Source organism: Myxocyprinus asiaticus, chromosome 31 (genome assembly GCF_019703515.2).
Source record: "Myxocyprinus asiaticus isolate MX2 ecotype Aquarium Trade chromosome 31, UBuf_Myxa_2, whole genome shotgun sequence".
NCBI lineage: Eukaryota > Metazoa > Chordata > Actinopteri > Cypriniformes > Catostomidae > Myxocyprinus > Myxocyprinus asiaticus.
The window spans coordinates 34,537,867-34,555,652 of record NC_059374.1 but is presented as its reverse complement, the minus strand read 5'-3'; the positions used below and the strand labels follow the sequence as shown (position 1 = coordinate 34,555,652).

The 17,786-nt window shown below is 36.6% G+C and overlaps 1 protein-coding gene and 1 pseudogene across 1 annotated transcript in view; both read left to right on the top strand.

The window, feature by feature from the left end:
- LOC127421870 (alkylglycerol monooxygenase) overlaps positions 1 to 8,708 on the top strand; it is a 57,152-nt gene extending 48,444 nt beyond the window's left edge. Inside the window, exon 13 of the mRNA XM_051665054.1 lies at positions 8,162 to 8,708. Coding sequence (XP_051521014.1) covers positions 8,162 to 8,242 — 81 coding nt within the window. The 3' untranslated portion in view covers positions 8,243 to 8,708. The remainder of the gene's footprint in view (positions 1 to 8,161) is intronic.
- Positions 8,709 to 14,876: 6,168 nt separating this feature from the next.
- LOC127422168 (diacylglycerol kinase beta-like) overlaps positions 14,877 to 17,786 on the top strand; it is a 78,137-nt pseudogene continuing 75,227 nt past the window's right edge.

Here is a 17,786-nt window from a genome sequence, read left to right as displayed (position 1 = left end):
GGTGGTAGGACGGTTAGAAAGAAGCACATTGGAGACCTCAGTCTCGGAGAGAGGAAAGAAAGAGGAAAAGAGTAGCTGTGGGTGTTAGTTATAGAGAACTGGCTGTTTATGCTCACTACCTTGTCAATAAAAAATGTGGCAAAGTCATCAGCAGTCAGAGAATTAGTAGGATGTGGTGGAGGAGGATAGAGACGAGATGAGAAAGTTGAAAATAGTTTACAGGAATCTGAAGTGTTACTGGTCTTGTTATGGTAATAATCAATTTTAGCAGCAGAAACTCTAGTGGAAAAAGAGGAGAGAAGTGATTAATACTTACACAGGTCAGCAGGGTCTTTTGACTTGTGCCACTTTCTCTACGCAGCCCTCATCTCAATTCGGTGATCACGAAGTGTCTCTACTTCCAATATCATTAAATCCAAAAAAACTTAATTAAACAGAATTAAATCCATTAGAATTGAATATAATAAATAGAATTACATTCAATAAAAATAAATATTAAACTAAACAGAATTGAATAGACTCAAATCCAGTAGATTTGAATATAATAAAATCCAAGAGAACTCACTAGAATTAAATCCAATAGAAAATAAGTCCACTAGAATTGAATAAAATAAAATCCAATAAAATTAAATGGAATTGAATAGAATTGCATCCAATATAATTAAGTGGGTGTGAATAGAATTACAGCCAATAGAAGTGTGTGAGCTTGAATCTAATTAAATCCACTAAAACACCCAAGAGAATTAAATGGAAATGAATGGAACTGAATAGAAATACATCCAATAGAATTTAATAGAACTAAATGGAATTCAATCCAACAAAATTAAATAAAATGTAATATAATAAATCCAATAGAATTAAAGCCAATACAATTAAGTAAAATTTAATAGAATAAAGTCAGATAGAATACTGTAAAATACAGTAAAATCGGATAGAATTACACCCAACAGAATTGAATCCCGTAGAATTACATAGATCTGTAGAATCCAGTAGAATTAAATGGAATTAAATAGAACTACATCCAGTAGAACTGAGTGAACTTAAGCATAATTAAATACAATATAATTTAATAGAATTACATCCAGTAGAAATAAATCCAATATAATTAGATACAGTTAAGTAGAACTGAATAGAATTAAATACAACAAAACAAAATAGAATTTACAGTTGTGAATAGAGTTAAAACAGAGTTAAGTCCAATTTAATTGAGTAGAATTACATTCGATATAATTGTATACAATAGAATAACATAGTAGATCTGAATGTAATTAAATCCAATAGATTTCAAATGAATTGAATAGAATGGCATCCAATAGAATTGAGTGGACTTGAATAGAATTAATCCAATAGAACTGAATAGAATTAAATCCAATAAAATTGGATTAAAGTTGAATGGAATGGAATTTAATAGAATTACACTAGTGGCCAAAAGTTTGGAATAATGTACAGATTTTGCTCTTATGGAAAGAAATTGGTACTTTTATTCACCAAAGTGGCATTCAACTGATCACAATTTATAGTCAGGACATTAATAATGTGCAAAATTACTATTACAATTTGAAGAAAATGTTGAGAACTTCTTAAACTACTTCATAAAGTTCTCATCAAAAAATCCTCCACGTGCAGCAATGACAGCTTTGCAGATCCTTGCATTCTAGCTGTCAGTTTGTCCAGATACTCAGGTTACATTTCACCCCACACTTCCTGTAGCACTTGCCATAGATGTGGCTGTCTTGTCTGGCACTTCTCACACACCTTACAGTCTAGCTGATCCCACAAAAGCCCAATAGGGTTAAGATCCATAACACTCTTTTCCAATTATCTGTTGTTCAATGTCTGTGTTTCTTTGCTCACTCTAACCTTTTCTTTTTGCTTTTCTGTTTCAAAAGTGGCTTTTTATTTGCAATTCTTCCCATTAGGCCTGCACCCCTGAGTCTTCTCTTTACTGTTGTACATGAAACTGGTGTTGAGTGGGTAGAATTCAATGAAGCCATCAGCTGAGGACATGTGAGGCATCTATATTTCAAACTGGAGACTCTGATGTACTTATCCTCTTGTTTAGTTGTACATCTGGCCTTCCACATCTCTTTCTGTCCTTTTTAGAGCCAGTTATCCTTTGTCTTTGAAGACTGTAGTGTACACCTTTGTATGAAATCTTCAGTTTTTTGGCAATTTCAAGCATTGTATAGCCTTCATTCCTCAAAACAATGATTGACTATTGGGTTTCTAGAGAAAGCTGTTTCTTTTTTTTTTTTTTTTTTTTGCCATTTCTGACCTAATATTGACCTTAAGACATGCCAGTCTATTGCATACTGTGGCAACTCAAAAACAAACACAATGTTAAGCTTCATTTAATGAACCAAATAGCTTTCAGTAGTGTTTGATATAATGGCAAGTGATTTTCTAGGTCCAAATTAGCAATTTAGCATGATTACTTAAGGATAAGGTGTTGCAGTCATGGCTGCTGGAAATGTGGCCTGTCTAGATTTGATCAAAAATGACATTTTTTCAAATAGTGATGGTGCTGTTTTTTACATCAGTAATGTCCTGACTATACTTTGTGATCAGTTGAATGCCACTTTGGTGAATTAAAGTACCAGTTTCCTTCCGAAACAGCAAAATCTGTACATTATTCCAAACTTTTGGCCGCCAGTGTACATACGATAGTATTGAATACAAACAGTGGCGAATTCTCAGGGCCAGCAAAGCCTTCTCTGCTGGCCTAACATGCCAAATAAATAAATATATTTCATCCTTTCATTCTCAGTCACCTTTTTGCCTATGTATTTTCAATCGCTTTCCACTCTTAATTAATCTACAAACAAATAGAGAAAAACGAAAAGTTTATCCAGAATTTATTCCTTGATGCTTACAAGCAAAGCGTGACAACTGTTTCACTAATCGCATGCCTGAAGCAGCGCGTGAGTTTGAGCTCCACACCGTCAGGCCTTCAGAATTTCTTCAGAATCCCTCAACAGTGCAAATGAATGGGCAACTAAAGTCAGATTGTCAGATTCATCAGCCAGTCAGATTGACTTATTTGTTCTTGGTGGGTGTGATCTTTAGGATATGTCCTGATCGAGGCCTTCTAGCTGGCCTTGAGTGATGCAATCATGCTTTAAGTGATGTACGTAATTTGAAAGCAAAGAGCGTAAGATCAAGCTGTCTGACGAGTCGGCTGTCATCACTGCTGTTACTGCAGTTGAGAAAGAGATCCTTATGGATTTAAAAACACAAGATGTTCTGCATGACTGTGTGATTGCTTAATTTATTAAACAGGAAAGGAGGACTGATTTTCACTTCTAGCAAATTGGTAAGTGCTTTTTGCATTGTTATAGCAACATCAGGAGTTTTCTAAGTGTAAATTAAGCTGCTTGAGCATTCAGTGTCGGATCAAGTTTTGAAAAGTAGTGCTGCATCCCATTCAACTCGGAAAGTCAGATTTTCCAACTTCTTACTAGGAAAAGTGCAATGGAATGCATCATGAAGTCAGAATTACAAATTGTAGGCTCGTGCAGAAATTCTCAACTCCGATTTTGCCGAGATGCAGGTGCATGATGTTACACAAACATGTCGACACTCAGGGAGATATACAAAGTAAGTGATAAACATTCACTTTATTAAGTAATATCGATAAATGAGTTCGTTTCCACATTACATGATATTAAAACTTGTTTAACAAACACCTGCTGCAGAAACAGGTGTATAAAACATTATAATCTCTTTTGATAATCGTACACCTGAAGCACAAATGCTAGCGCTGCAGCATTGTTTATCAGTTGGGTTGCTAGGAAACATCTCTAATGAGAGTCAAACCCCTGCTAAGCTAACGGGAGCGTTGCAGTTCTGAATATCTGGGAATGGAATGCATTTATGGTCAGAGATATCAAGTAGGAATCCCAACTTGAATGGAACGCAGCATAACCGTGTACCCTGATGAAACGAAATTTATTGCAAGCAATATTTAAATCGCAAATATTATTAGATTTTCCCAGGTATTATAAACCTCCTTGGTAGATTCATATGAAAAATTATGATTTTTGAATATCTGTTTGGGAGACGTTCATTTCACAAAACAGTTATGCTGCATTTCAAATTAGACTTGCTTGAGCATTAAGTGTCATTTCAAGTTCTGGCTTTCGTGCGTGGACGTGTTTTTAAAATGTATGTTGGTATTACTAGTTAGCTGCGACATAATGTATGATGCCCAAAGGCATAGGGTGTCTTATTCATTGTGAAACTGTGTTTTCTTAATGGCATGAATCACACTGAAGGCCTAGACTTAAAATGCACGGCCCACCACTGAATACAAAATAATTACATAGATCTGACTAGAATGAAATCTAATAGAATTAAACTGAATAGAATTGTATTCGATCAAATTGAGTGGATTTGAATGGAATTAAATTGAATAGAACTGAATAGAATTACATCCAATAGAATTAAGTGGAATTGAATAGAATTGAATTCAATTGAATTACATTGAATAAAATGTATATAGAATTAAATTCAATATAGTTAAATAGAATTTATGACATTAGTTTAATCAAATTATGGACCCTTTTCACACTTCCGCATACGGAATCTTGGGTAAACTATGGCGGAAATCGGAAAAAAGTAATAACCAGTGCCACTACAGTGTTGCTATTTCCACAAATTCTAAAAGAAAATGTCCGGATTTGTGTTTCCATGAATTTCCAAAAGATGCTGAACTTTGTACGAGCTCGGTAGGTTCAGGCAATTAAACGTCAAAGAAGATAACTTCATTATTAAACGGGGAAGCACTTTCGTCTGTGGACAGTATTTTCAAGGTGAGGACATACAGTAGTCGCTCACAGGTGGAATTGTGAAACACTTTGAAATCTAAGCTGTACCATCACAGTTTCATTGGAATGATTACACATCACAACCGACACGAGAGTGTATGTTTGACATGGTTAGAAGTCGAAAGGAGCGGGACATGGGTCTCTCTACTCGTTCACATCCTGCGTTGCCCCACGTCAGGTATTAGTTTCACTAAGTACAACTCACTGATTTGTTAACTGTGCCCTCTTTTTTGCATTTTTGCAATTTATGGCGACAGATTTGTAGATCGTTCCTTTAATACATAAATATGTGCCTGTTGATATAACGCTAACCTCTCAATAATAATTTATTTTTATCTACTTACCTTTGTATTCGTGCAGATAGCCCTCAAAAAACAACTTGTAACCTTTGCTGAGTTCAGATTTAACTGTTGATGGACGATGCAGTCAGTGTCTCCAAACTTAAATCCAGGCAAAACTTTTAAGGACTGTGAAAACACATACACATAAGCAGCGGCCATAGTTGCATTTACCCAACTATGACGACTTCCGCTTCACGAATGCTGACGTGTGAAAAGGGTCCACTATCAATATTGTCAATATCCACCATCGGGCCGAACAGTCCTCGTTACGGAAACATTGGAGTGAGTTTGCTATTGATGATCACATATTCCAGCTTTAGGAACCTGAATTATACTGATAAGGAGATTATTAGCGAGTATTTCAGGTGATTTGTTTAGAAAATTGGTCTTTTGACAAGAGGCCAATCGTGAGTCGCTGCATTCTAAAGCCATTTGACTAGCATGATTGAGAACGATTAGCTAACCGTGCTGAGAAATCTGTGCTGAGAATGGTTTGTTATCGTACTGTGCCAAACCACGATAAGGAGAAAATGCTATTGGAACTGTTCCTCACTCTGCTCTGAACCCTTCAGCCCGATGGTGGAAAAGCCCTAAATGTGAAATAGTAACAAAATAGGGGAAGATGGCAACTTGCAGTAGTAAAAGATTCCTGCCCATGAATGTGTTCTTGAGATTTCCGTGGCTTTGGGTTGCTAAGTTGGCTGCCAAGGTGCACTGAATGTTCCTTACAAAGTCCCAGGAGCCCCATCCATCTTCACCCTGGTCTCTGGAATACCATTGAACTGATTTACAGAAAGTCCAGTGAGAGTCATTCGCAGCCCCCACAACGCCCTTCAATCCTGCATCAAAGTGCTCAGAGCTGGACTGAGCCAGGCTTGGATCTCTCAGTTTCATTTCAAAGAACCAAAGCTCATTTGGCTGCCAAAAGCAGAAGGGGTTTTCAGTAATGGGTCACTATTACCACCTCAGCTCACAGAGTCACACACAAGTTGTCTAACTGCTTAACATGTTTTTTACATATCTTTGTGTGTGTGTGTGTGTGTGTGTGTGTGTGTGTGTGATAAGCCTGTGTTTCTTAAAAGTATAGTGGTTCTTGTATGGTGGAATGGTGGGAACCAAATTTTGAATTTCACATTAGTACACTTATTTTTCAGAGTTCCCATGGTCATGGAAAACCTGGTATCAGGGAATTTTAAAATTGTAATTTTCAGGCCTGGAAAGTCATGGATATTAATACATCTTAAAAAGTCAGGGACATTTCTGTAGCGAATTTAAATTTTTCTAGTAATGCTTCTCTCTACAATATTTCATTGCTAGAAATGGTTGATTATGAGTGCAATCTGTATAAAATTATTTTTACAAATCCTTATCCAGTAATCCATTGGATTAAGAAATTCATTGCTCTTAAGGTGTCGGAACCCTGATACTATTTATACTTTTAAGGTACAGTATGGCTTATGGTGTGTTGTATGTGTCATGGCATTGGGTGTGTTGAAGCTTATCGGTTAAAGTTCTAGATTGGTAACTGAGAGGTAGTTGGTTCTAACCCTAAAAAGATACAATCCATGAACCATATATCACCATTTTGCCCTTGAGTACATCTGCAATGTGAACCGTCCTTGTAGTAAAAATGCTTGGATAAAAGTATCAGCTAAATGACTAATTTTTAATAGTGTGATTCAGATGCCTGTGTGGTGCTGTGTGGCTCTCATATGAAGTTCATGGTTTGAAAATATTTAATCACAATCTAAAGGAAGAATATAGAGCTTTAAAATTCATGTGGACATTGATTGATTGACAAATGTCTGACTTTTGGGTGCAGACTTTGGTACCTTGACCAATCTGAGCACAGTTTGTGACATTGTTGAGACTCTTCTGAAACTTTAGAGGAGACACAAGTGAAATTAAAGGAGAAACATCTGAGAAGGAGGAAACTTATGCAAAAGGGTAAATTTGCTCTCCTTTTAATTTCATTGTTATCTTGGACAAAATTGAGAACTCATTGATTATTTTCACTCCTATGGGTCCTGTCATTTCATATATTTGAGAGTTTGAACAAAATGCATTGGCAAAAAACATTACATTAGACAGATCAAATGTTTTTTCTTTCCTATATCCAAGGTTTGATGGGTGGATTCAGGTAGCACAGGGTCAGGAAGCACTGGGATATTTTTTTCCTTTCATCTCTCTCTCTCTCTCTCTCCACCTCTCTGTCTGTTTTTAAGGGCCGCTCTTTTCTCTCTCTTTTCTCAGAGGAAAACAGCTGTGCTGCTCCTGAGAAAATTGTAATTCTTTCCCATCAGAGAGTTAGTTCTGATAGAAAGAATATGATTTTGGACTCTGCTTAGAGCTCGGATGCAGTTTATGGTCTAGAACACAAGGAAGGAGGGGCAGTTACGATTACAGTGTTTTGGCAGAATTTCACTATTGGCTTGGTTCCTCAATGGCTTCTGTGAACCCCACAATATGATTCAAATGCATCATGGGAAATTCTTGGGTCACATGATTTTTTTACTTTAATTCTTAATTTATTTGGTGTATTCTCCTGGTATGTGACATTTAGGTCTCACACAATTCTATTTAAGAAAATATTTTGATCTATGAAATTCATGAAAGGCCAGTTTAGTGCACAGGTGATATTGTGCACATAACTTAAAATATTGGATATTGTTTTACCTGTTTATATTTTTGAATATGTTTACATCTCTCTTTTTATGCAAATCACCTTTATTCCACTCATTCATAGCTTTCTTAATACACATATTTGTCATCCATTAGCAGCAATGCTATTATTGAGGCATCTAGAGTAATTGTTAAATGTAAAAAAAAAAAAAAAACATTTTGCTTCTGGAAACTACTACTTGTCTCTGTATCTTGATAAAATGTTAAACAATGTTGTGAACCATGTTTCTTAAACTGGCACTTGCCTATAAATATTAATAATAAAAAAAATTAATATACATTTAAACCTAAACATCTTTTTGTTTTTCACAGGCATTTGTGTTAATATCTGCAGTCTACTGGATTCTGCAATGTGTGAACCAGCTGACTAACAAGATGAAGAAACAAAACTAAAACATCAGCTGTCATAAACAACAACCTCACAATACAGGGAACATTTTCCCCCTCATATTACTAGAAAAATCTCATAAACAATTTTTCTTAAAGATTCTGACAAACTGATACAAATGTAACTTGTTTAAAACATTTTGGGAAAACATTTTTGTTTTAGTCTAGCAGTCAAAAGGCACTAAAATGGTACGAATGAATGTTAAGACACTAAAGACATAGAAAGACTATATGTCTCCTGGTGTTCAGAATGGTACTACCAGCTGAAAGCTCAAGTTTTCAGCCATACAGTAAGCACTTGTAGTTCATGATGTAGATTAAAAACTGAAATATATGACAGAAGCACAATTTATTTTGAAGACATTTGTCTAAAGTTTCAAACTACTGTATAAAACAGAATCTGCTTTTTTTTTTTTTTCTAAGAACAACTTGTAACAGTCTGAATAAACCAATAAACTGAATGGTAGCTGTGGTCTAATCTCCTTTAATTCTACAAGTAACCACTGCTGGCAGAACCCCTTAAATGATCTGGACAAGGCTTTATATTCAGTAGCGAACGTATGATTATTGGTAGCTAATTTCATTGACACTTAAATGAAGAAAAGTGCCTATTTTGTAAAGAAAAAAGTTCTTAAGACAGATAAATTAAATACAAATTTTAACAGAATTAAATAGAATAGAATTAAACAGAATTATAATTAAACAAATGGAATACAAAATAATTAAATAGAATGGCATTAAGCATAATTAAATAAAATTCTATTAATTTAATTGAATTATAATTCATTAATTCTGTTTTTATTCTATTTAATTTCATTCTATGCAAACTATTTGATTACATCTGTTTAATTCTATCTAATTCTATTCTATCTAGCTCTGTTCAGTTCTATTACATTCATTGTGACTATTCTATGTAATTCTATTTGATTTCAGTAAATCTATTTCTATTTTAACTATTCTGTTAATTATATTATATTCTGTTCCATTAATTTTGATTCTCTTTTCTTTAATTCTGTTTTTAAGAAAGCTGTCTTTAAAGATTAGTTCAGGGTGTATTAAAAATAAAAACAACAGTACTAAATAAGAAAACCCACAGAATAAAAAAATATTCTGCTATTTAAACCCACAGATGTGTTCATATGTGTATAATTGTGTATCATAAAATTATATACTCTTTAATGTCTTACAGTGTAATATTAGCAAGACAAATAATGCAAACAAGCTCCCATGAGAGGATAGAACTAATCATACAACAATAATTTAAAACTTTTAAGTATTTTCTTAGTCAAACACTCATTCAGCAGCTGTATAACATGATGTCTTGTTTATCACTTTTTCATAATTTCATAAAACACGATTTCACTGTTTCATAACAGCTGCTTCCCCACCTGGGATTAAATGAGGTGGTGTGCTTAAGTGGCGTAAATAATTATTGTCAAATTTGTTGGATGTCTCGCTAACAGATCCCTGGTGGTGTGCTGAATTTGCTACGTTACTTAAATGTTACTGCTCATTAAAGTCACAGCAGCAGATTTTACCAGTAATGTGTAAAATATTATTTCATGTTTATTTAATGTTTTTAGTGCCAACATGGTGAAAACATCAATGACAAGCTCTGAAAGTCATAATTGCCTTGCTTAATGTATTGTGTAACACTTATAAACATAATATTTACAAATATTCAATATTGGACAATATTACAAATATTCAATATAAAATCTGCATTCCAAAAAATACAATGCAATGCATTAGAGAAAATATTTAAAAAACTTGATTTTGTAAAAAGTATAAAATGATGAAAATAACAGGCTTGTCCTCCATGCAGCATTCATCGAAATGGGAAATGGGTCCTGTTAGGCTCACAAATGTGGTATTCTGTTGCTAGACGAGACCTCAGTGACTTCTGTTCAGACTTATAGCATTGGAATGCTTGCACCAATTGGCAGCACTAAAAAGGAATTGGCCCAACCTTTATGGTACCTTGGCATCCTTTTTGAAGCATGAAAGCTCCAGTCTACATTCACTGTAGTAAGTAGTTGCCAGTGCATTCTTAAAAAAAAAAAAAAAAAAGTCAGAATGAAAAATATAATTTATATTATTTTGGGTTTAAATTAGATCTACCAACACCAATTTGTGAGATTCATCCATAGCCAAAAATAATTTTTTTTTAATAAAAATTAAAATCCATGAAGCCTTACAGCATAGACTTTTCAGTTCTTTGTGTGTGGATGGTTAAAAGCATTCTAAAATCAAGACGAGTGTACCAAAAATGTTACTTTTATTTACAGCATTAATGTGTTTTTTACTAGATCCAAAAGCTCTCTGTCTTGATAAATACATCAACCATTACTGTGATTAAGCTCTTGAGAATGACCCTCTAAATTCATCAAGCCCACATGGGTCTGTACATTACCATGCAGCATAGCCTTCCAGAATTGTATCCTAGAACCACTGCCTGTTACATGACCATATAGATCCCAACCAGAGGAAGGGAGGGGGAGTTTGTGTGTGTGATGTGAACAGAGACACGAGAAATGATTGTTGCAAATGAGTAGCGGATCACTTGCCTCACTCCATCACTCGGCACTCTCAAGCTAATTTTCTGAGGCACAAACACAGTGGTATTCCCTTACTCAACAGAGAGAAATGCTAGTAGGTGACGTCCCCTCCAGGCAATGCAGCATGCAGGTACCATAAGAGAAACTAAAATGCCTGTTAGATTACAGCTGACGACTTGAGAAACATCAGGTGAGTGGAATTCTGGTTTGTGTATGTGTGTGTGTGTGTGTCTGTGCAAGATAAATAATTAATAAGAATTATCGCTGCATGGAATGTCCAAACTCTTCTGGACACAGCAGAAACATCTGAGAGGCCCTGCAGAACAGTTCTTGTGGCCCTCGAATTGAAGAAATACAATATTGATATTGCTACCCTCAGTGAAACCAGTCTACATGGAGAGAACTCTCTGACCGAAGTTGGTGCGGGTTATACCTTCTTCTGGAAAAGGATGCCTGAAGGGGTACATCACATCCACGGAGTTGGCTTCGCCATAAAAACGCACTTACTGAAGAACATCCCTGAAACTCCCATTGGCATCAATGAGAGATTAATGACATGGCGCATTCCCCTAACTAAGGGCCGCTTTGCTACCATCATCAGTGCCTATGCACCAACTCTAGATGCAGAACAGGATGTTAAAGAGACCTTTTACAGGTCTCTTGACTGCATTATACAGGAAACTCCAGCTGCAGACAAGCTCATCATCATGGGAGATTTCAATGCCAGAGTAGGAACTGACTACCAAATCTGGAACAAAGTCCTGGACCAGCATGGAGTGGGGAAAATGAATAGCAATGGCTTCCGACTCCTCTCCTTATGTTCAGAGCACCAACTGGCAATCACTAACACCTTCTTCCAGATGAGGAACAAGCTAAACTCCACCTGGCAATACCCCCGTTCAAAACATTGGCATCTTCTGGACTACATCATTATTCGTCAAAAAGACAGATGTGACATACTTATCACCTGAGTCATGTGTGGAGCTGAGTGCTGGAACGATCACCGGATGGTCAGATCAAAGTTCTGTATGGATATTCAACCCTGTCTCCACAAAAAAGCTCCAAACAAACAGTTCACCTGCCCTTATAAACCCCTCCATTAGGGATAACTTCAGCAGTCTTCTCGCCAACAGGCTGGATGAAGTTACGGAGGATTGTACAAACTGGCCAGCCCTGAGCTCCGCCATTCACAGTGTCGCCTCAGAAGCACTCGGCTTCTCTAAGAAGCATCATCAGGACTGGTTTGACAACAACTGTCCCACTATTCACCCACTTTTACAAATAAAACACCAGACCCATAACAGTCTCCTATCTAACCCTTAATCACCCACACTAAAATCTGCTTTTGCTGAGGCAAGAGCTGTGAGCCAGAGGGCTCTCAGAGAGATGAAAGACAATTGGTGGATGAACAAAGCAAGGGAAATACAAGGACTAGCAGATTGCAACAACATGCAGGGTTTCTATGATGCCATAAAAACCCTGTATGGTTCTAGAAAACACGCTGTTGCTCCAGTTCACACAGCAGATTGTGGCTGGCACCCCCTTTTGAAAGACTGGCACCAGATTTAGGCCAATGGGTAGAACACTTCAAGAATCTTCTAAACCACTTAAACCCAGTTGACTTACAGTCTCTAAATAAACTACCAGATCTACCACAAATGTATCATCTTGGTACCCTGCCACAGTTCTCTGAAGTCCTTCAAGTCATCAGAACTATGAAAAACAACAAAAGATCTGGTCCTGATGGGATTCCTGCAGAGATTCTAAAGAGCAGAGGCTACCTCCTCACATGTCACCTTCACTTACTGATCACAAGTATCTGGCAGTCAGAGACTGTTCCTCAAGAGTGGAAAGACTCCAACATCATGACCATTTACAAGCAGAAGGGGGACAGAGCCGTATGTGGGAACAGTCGGGAAATTTCCCTGCTTTCTGCTGCAGGAAAGGTGCTGGCAAAGGTCATACTCAACAGACTAGTGATCCACCTTTCGGAACACACTTTCCCAGAGTCTCGGTGTGGCTTTAGGAAAGGCAGAAATACCACTGACGTGATCTTCGTCATAAGGCAGCTACAGGAGAAAAGTAGAGAACATCACCGAAACCCCTTTACATGGCCTTTATTGACCTCACAAATGCATTTGACATCATCAATTGAGAGATGCTCTGGAAATATCTTTTGCAACTTGGAGTGCCACCCATCCTTCACCAATTACATGATGGAATGCAAGCCAGAGGCCTCCAATCAGAGCCTTTCGCCGTAGAGGTTGGGGTCAAGCAGGGCTGTGTCTTGGCTCCTGTTCTATTCAACCTCCTGCTGTCAGCCATCACACACCTATTCCATCTCGCCCTTGGAAACACGGAGGGTGTTCATATCCAATACCGCCTAGATGGAAATCTCTTCAATGTCCGACGGCTCCAGGCTCACAGTAAAACCCTGACACGGCAGATATGCGAACTGCAATACGCAGATGACTGCGCTGTCGTAACTCATACGCCACAATCGATGCAGCACGCTCTCAACATAATCTCTAGCATTTATCAGTCCTTTGGCCTCCAGATCAACATTCAGAAGACAGAAGTTGTTCTACATTCCACAGGACACCCCTCCACACTTCCAACTTTCCACATTGATGGTGTTCCACTAAAAGTGAGTGGGTAGGTTTACCTACCTTGGTTCCACACTCTCCTCAGATTGCTCTCTTTCCGATGAAATACACAACCGCATCAACAAAGCTTTCACAGCCTTTGGGCGGTTACGTGTGAGAGTCTTTGAGAACAAAAACTTGAGAATGGCCACCAAGGTTGCTGTTTACAACGCAGTATGTGTTTACACCCTCCTTTATGGGGCAGAGACATGGACACTGTACAGACGATACATTACACTCTTGGAGGGCTTCCATGTGCAATGTCTCCAAAAAATACTTGGTCTCTCTTGGGAGGATCAGACACCCCACACAGATATCCTTGCTAGAATTAACTCCCTCTGTGTGGAAACAATGTTGACCAAGCGTCATCTTCATTGGCTTGGGCATGTCATCCGCATGCCAGAGCATTGCTTACCACGGCAAGTCCTCTATGGTCAAATCCCTGCAGCAAAGTGCGCTGCTGGTAGACAGAAGAGGTGATTTAAGGACTGTACCAAAATAATTCTAAAATGCTGTGGTATTGACCCCACTCATATTGAGACCCTAGTTCGCGACAGGCCAGCCTGGCATGCCTCCTGTGCCAAAGGGATTGAAGAACTGCATCCAACATTCAACAGTTGCAGGACAAAAAACACGATCAGCGTCACCGGAGGACAGGAGGCATTGCTTCAGCATCAGGGCTCTCCTACCCCATTTGCAATAGAGTGTGTGGCACTAGGATCGGCCTCATCATGGGACACGACTGACAAGCAAGAGAGTGTGTGTGTGTGTGTGTTTGTGTGTGCAAGAGAATGACTGATGTTCCGTCTGTTATTAATAAAAACATGATGACTTTATTTGCATTGCTTTATTCCAGTGATGTTGCTTGGCATGTTTTGCAGAGAGAGATTAATTCATTGATGGTGACAGTGTTGAACAAACACTGAATTATATCATCTTTTACTCAACCTCAAGTCTTCCAAATCCATATGACATTCTTCCTTTTATGGAACACTAAGGTAGACAATTAGCCTCAGGCCACATCCACATTAATCCCTTTTCGCATGAAAACTCAATTTTCAGTGTCATCATTTTCCAAGGTATGCGGTAATGGAAAGAGTTTTCAGAAATATCCATTTTCAGTGGAGAAAAACAGCATTCTAGTGTGGATGAGAGGCTTAAACTTAGCGAAATCAATGCTTTTTCAAATGAAAACGTATTGGCATGGACGTGAGCTCACCATTCTATGACACCTTAATAAAAAAATAAAAATAGGTAATTCTTCCTTTGTTTCTCACAATTGTAACTTTTTTCTCATAACTGAGACATTTTTCTCGCAATTACGACTCTATTTTTGTAATTGTGACTTTATATCTTTATTTCTTTCTCTCCACAGAAGCTGAGCTGGTGGATCTTATATTGGGATGTAAATAAAGGCAAAGAGAAAGACTGGAGAGCATGTCTAATGAAGAAAATGTGGTCACTTTGAGTCCAAATGAATTCTCGCTCCTTCAGGACTACACACAATTCTTTATTTTTGTTGGTCGTTAATTAAATCAATTCCTAATTCAATCAAATTCTGTGGATGAATTATGTGATATATTTCCCAAATAACATGTCTGTGATAGAAGAATAAAATAACACGGAATGATGGACTAAAAAGAAGAAGCTAAAAAAAAAAAAGTAAGAGAGAATTGTAATGAAAATAACATTTTCCATCTAATCCATTATTCATTCAAGCTTTCAATTTATCATTCACATGTTACACTTTAGTATCTCCCACTAAATATCCTCATGGAGACATGTTGACACTGACAGGCTGCCAGTTCACTGAATGAAAATCTAACCATTTAACACCATTGTGCATGTGTCAATGTGAAATGTATCACTTAAGGAAATGTCATTTCCTGTCTGGAGCTTAAGGTTAAGACTTCAGTATAATTCAATCATTACCAGACTACGAGGAGAGAGAAAATACTGACTGACAGTTATTAATTCCACTAAATACATAATCCATGATGAATGTTGATTCCTTTGAGTGGTGATACTGCTGTGGGAGTCAGTCTGACTGAGGTGTCACCTGTAAACTATTTTGGTAGGAAACTGATAGAAAAGCCCCATGTTTTCTGTCAAACCATGCAACAGTAGACCATTATATATTATATTTGATGTTTAAAATAATTTTTTTGAGCAGTTTAGCAGCTATAATCTGTTCACACACTAATCCAGAATTCTAGATAAAAACTCTTATGATTTATCTGAATCACCACATTCTTGCTGTATAAACCTGTTATAAAAATAAAGATGAGAAAACACAAACATCTGAACTGAACTGGGCTTTGCTAAAATGGTCAACCAGGTAGTAACTAATTGTTCATCTTTCTTCATATACTAAAGTTTTTAATAAATACAGTTTTTAAGTTATCTTGCCCTGTGTGCTTATTTGAACCTGTTTAAAATGTTTACATGAATTATAATTCAGTGGAAATCAAACACACTTTTGGTTAAACAAGGCATCACCTTATTAAATTGTGGTGGTTAAACGATAACATTTCAAACAGTAGGCTAGTAAGATACGTTGTTACAAATAACCTCATCAAGTTGCATGTTAGTTCTGTAAGTGGCGTCCAGATATCATCTTAGAAATGAAAATGGTTATTTTGCCAAAATAAATAAATAAATAAATAAATAAAATAAAATGTAATGCTGTTTTGTGTAAAATAAATAAATAAATAAATAAAAATCCAAAAATAAAGTAAAGAAAGAGATGTTGAAACTATGGTTTTATTTTACTTTATTTTCACACTGGAAATGGAAGGTCAAGTCAAGCACATTGCATAGTGGGATCCAGTATTCCTGTTGTATACTGTACATTTTGGCAAATGTAGTACAGATGGTTGTATTGGTAATATATACACAGAAAATGTGCACAGTATACTTACTATATGTAGTACTGCATGCTATTCTGAACATAGCCATTCTTCTACATTTTTTAGCTAAACTGGTTAATTCTAAGCTGTCTTCACAATTGTTTTCCTCTTGTTTTACACTTCTGTTGTAGACACAATTAAGATACTACAAGATGCTCTTCAAGAGTTTCATGGAGATGGGATTCTTTTGACCAAGTATAACCCTGAAGAAGTACTGCAACCCTTTATATGCTGTATCTGATCATATATCGCATAAATGGTTCTGCTAAAGATCTTGTAAAGCACACTGTTACTTTGAGCATGCTGAGCTCAGAATGGTGTACTTGACTGAATTTTATGAGGAGATAAAATCAACTGAAATGAGGGTCATATTTTTTGATTGTTATTTGGATGATGAAATCATTGTCGTTTCCATGACTGTTTGGTGTCCATTTACTGTCGTAAGGTGTCTCCTGCTTGCCGTTTTATGCTGCATAGAAGCTGGAAATCTTCTATCAGGTAATTTGTCAGTTTTACAGCCTGATTATGCTGTTACTAGGAGTATTAACTGAGTAACAGTGGGAATTGCCTTTAGCAGGAAATTGACTTTGAGGGCTTCAAGATCTTTGTGGAGACCTTCTTGAGAATGAGCATGCTGAGGAGTTCTGTCAGCATCTCTTCTTGAGTTTCTGCAACAAAGACCCAAAGGCAAACCCCTCCATGACAGACAAGCAGAGAATCATGGGTAATTTCAATTACAATTCACAGTTTAAAACCATATTAGACTCTAAAAAAGTAAATATATTTGTAGAAAAATGCTAATTTAATGCAATATCTAGTTAATAAACCACAACTGAATTATCTGGAAGAATTTAACATATGGTAGAGTCTTTATACTGTAAATAAATGAGTTTGGCCACATACTATGTATGCACATATGAACACAGAGAAGATATATATTGTGTATTCCATTCACTGTAATTCTACAACACTGTCACAAATAGAGTTTACGTGGACATGCAGCCTTTTTTCTAGAAGTGCAAATATACTATTGTCTTAGTTAATATTAGGTTGTGGAAACAAGTATAATAATAATATATTATAAATGTACAGATGAAGTCAGAAGTTTACATACACTTTTGTTGAAATCATTCAAACAAATTTTTTAACCACTCCACAGATTTCATATGACCAAACTATAGTTTTTGCAAGTCGTTTAGGACATCTACTTTGTGCATGACACAAGAAATTTTTACAACAATTGTTTACAGACAGATTGTTTCACTTTTAATTGACTATATCACAATTCCAGTGGGTCAGAAGTTTACAAACACTAAGTTAACTGTGCCTTTAAGCAGCTTGGAAAATTCCAGAAAATGATGTCAAGCCTTCAGATAATTAGCCAATTAGCTTCTGATTGGAGGTGTACTGAATTGGAGGTGTACCTGTGGATGCATTT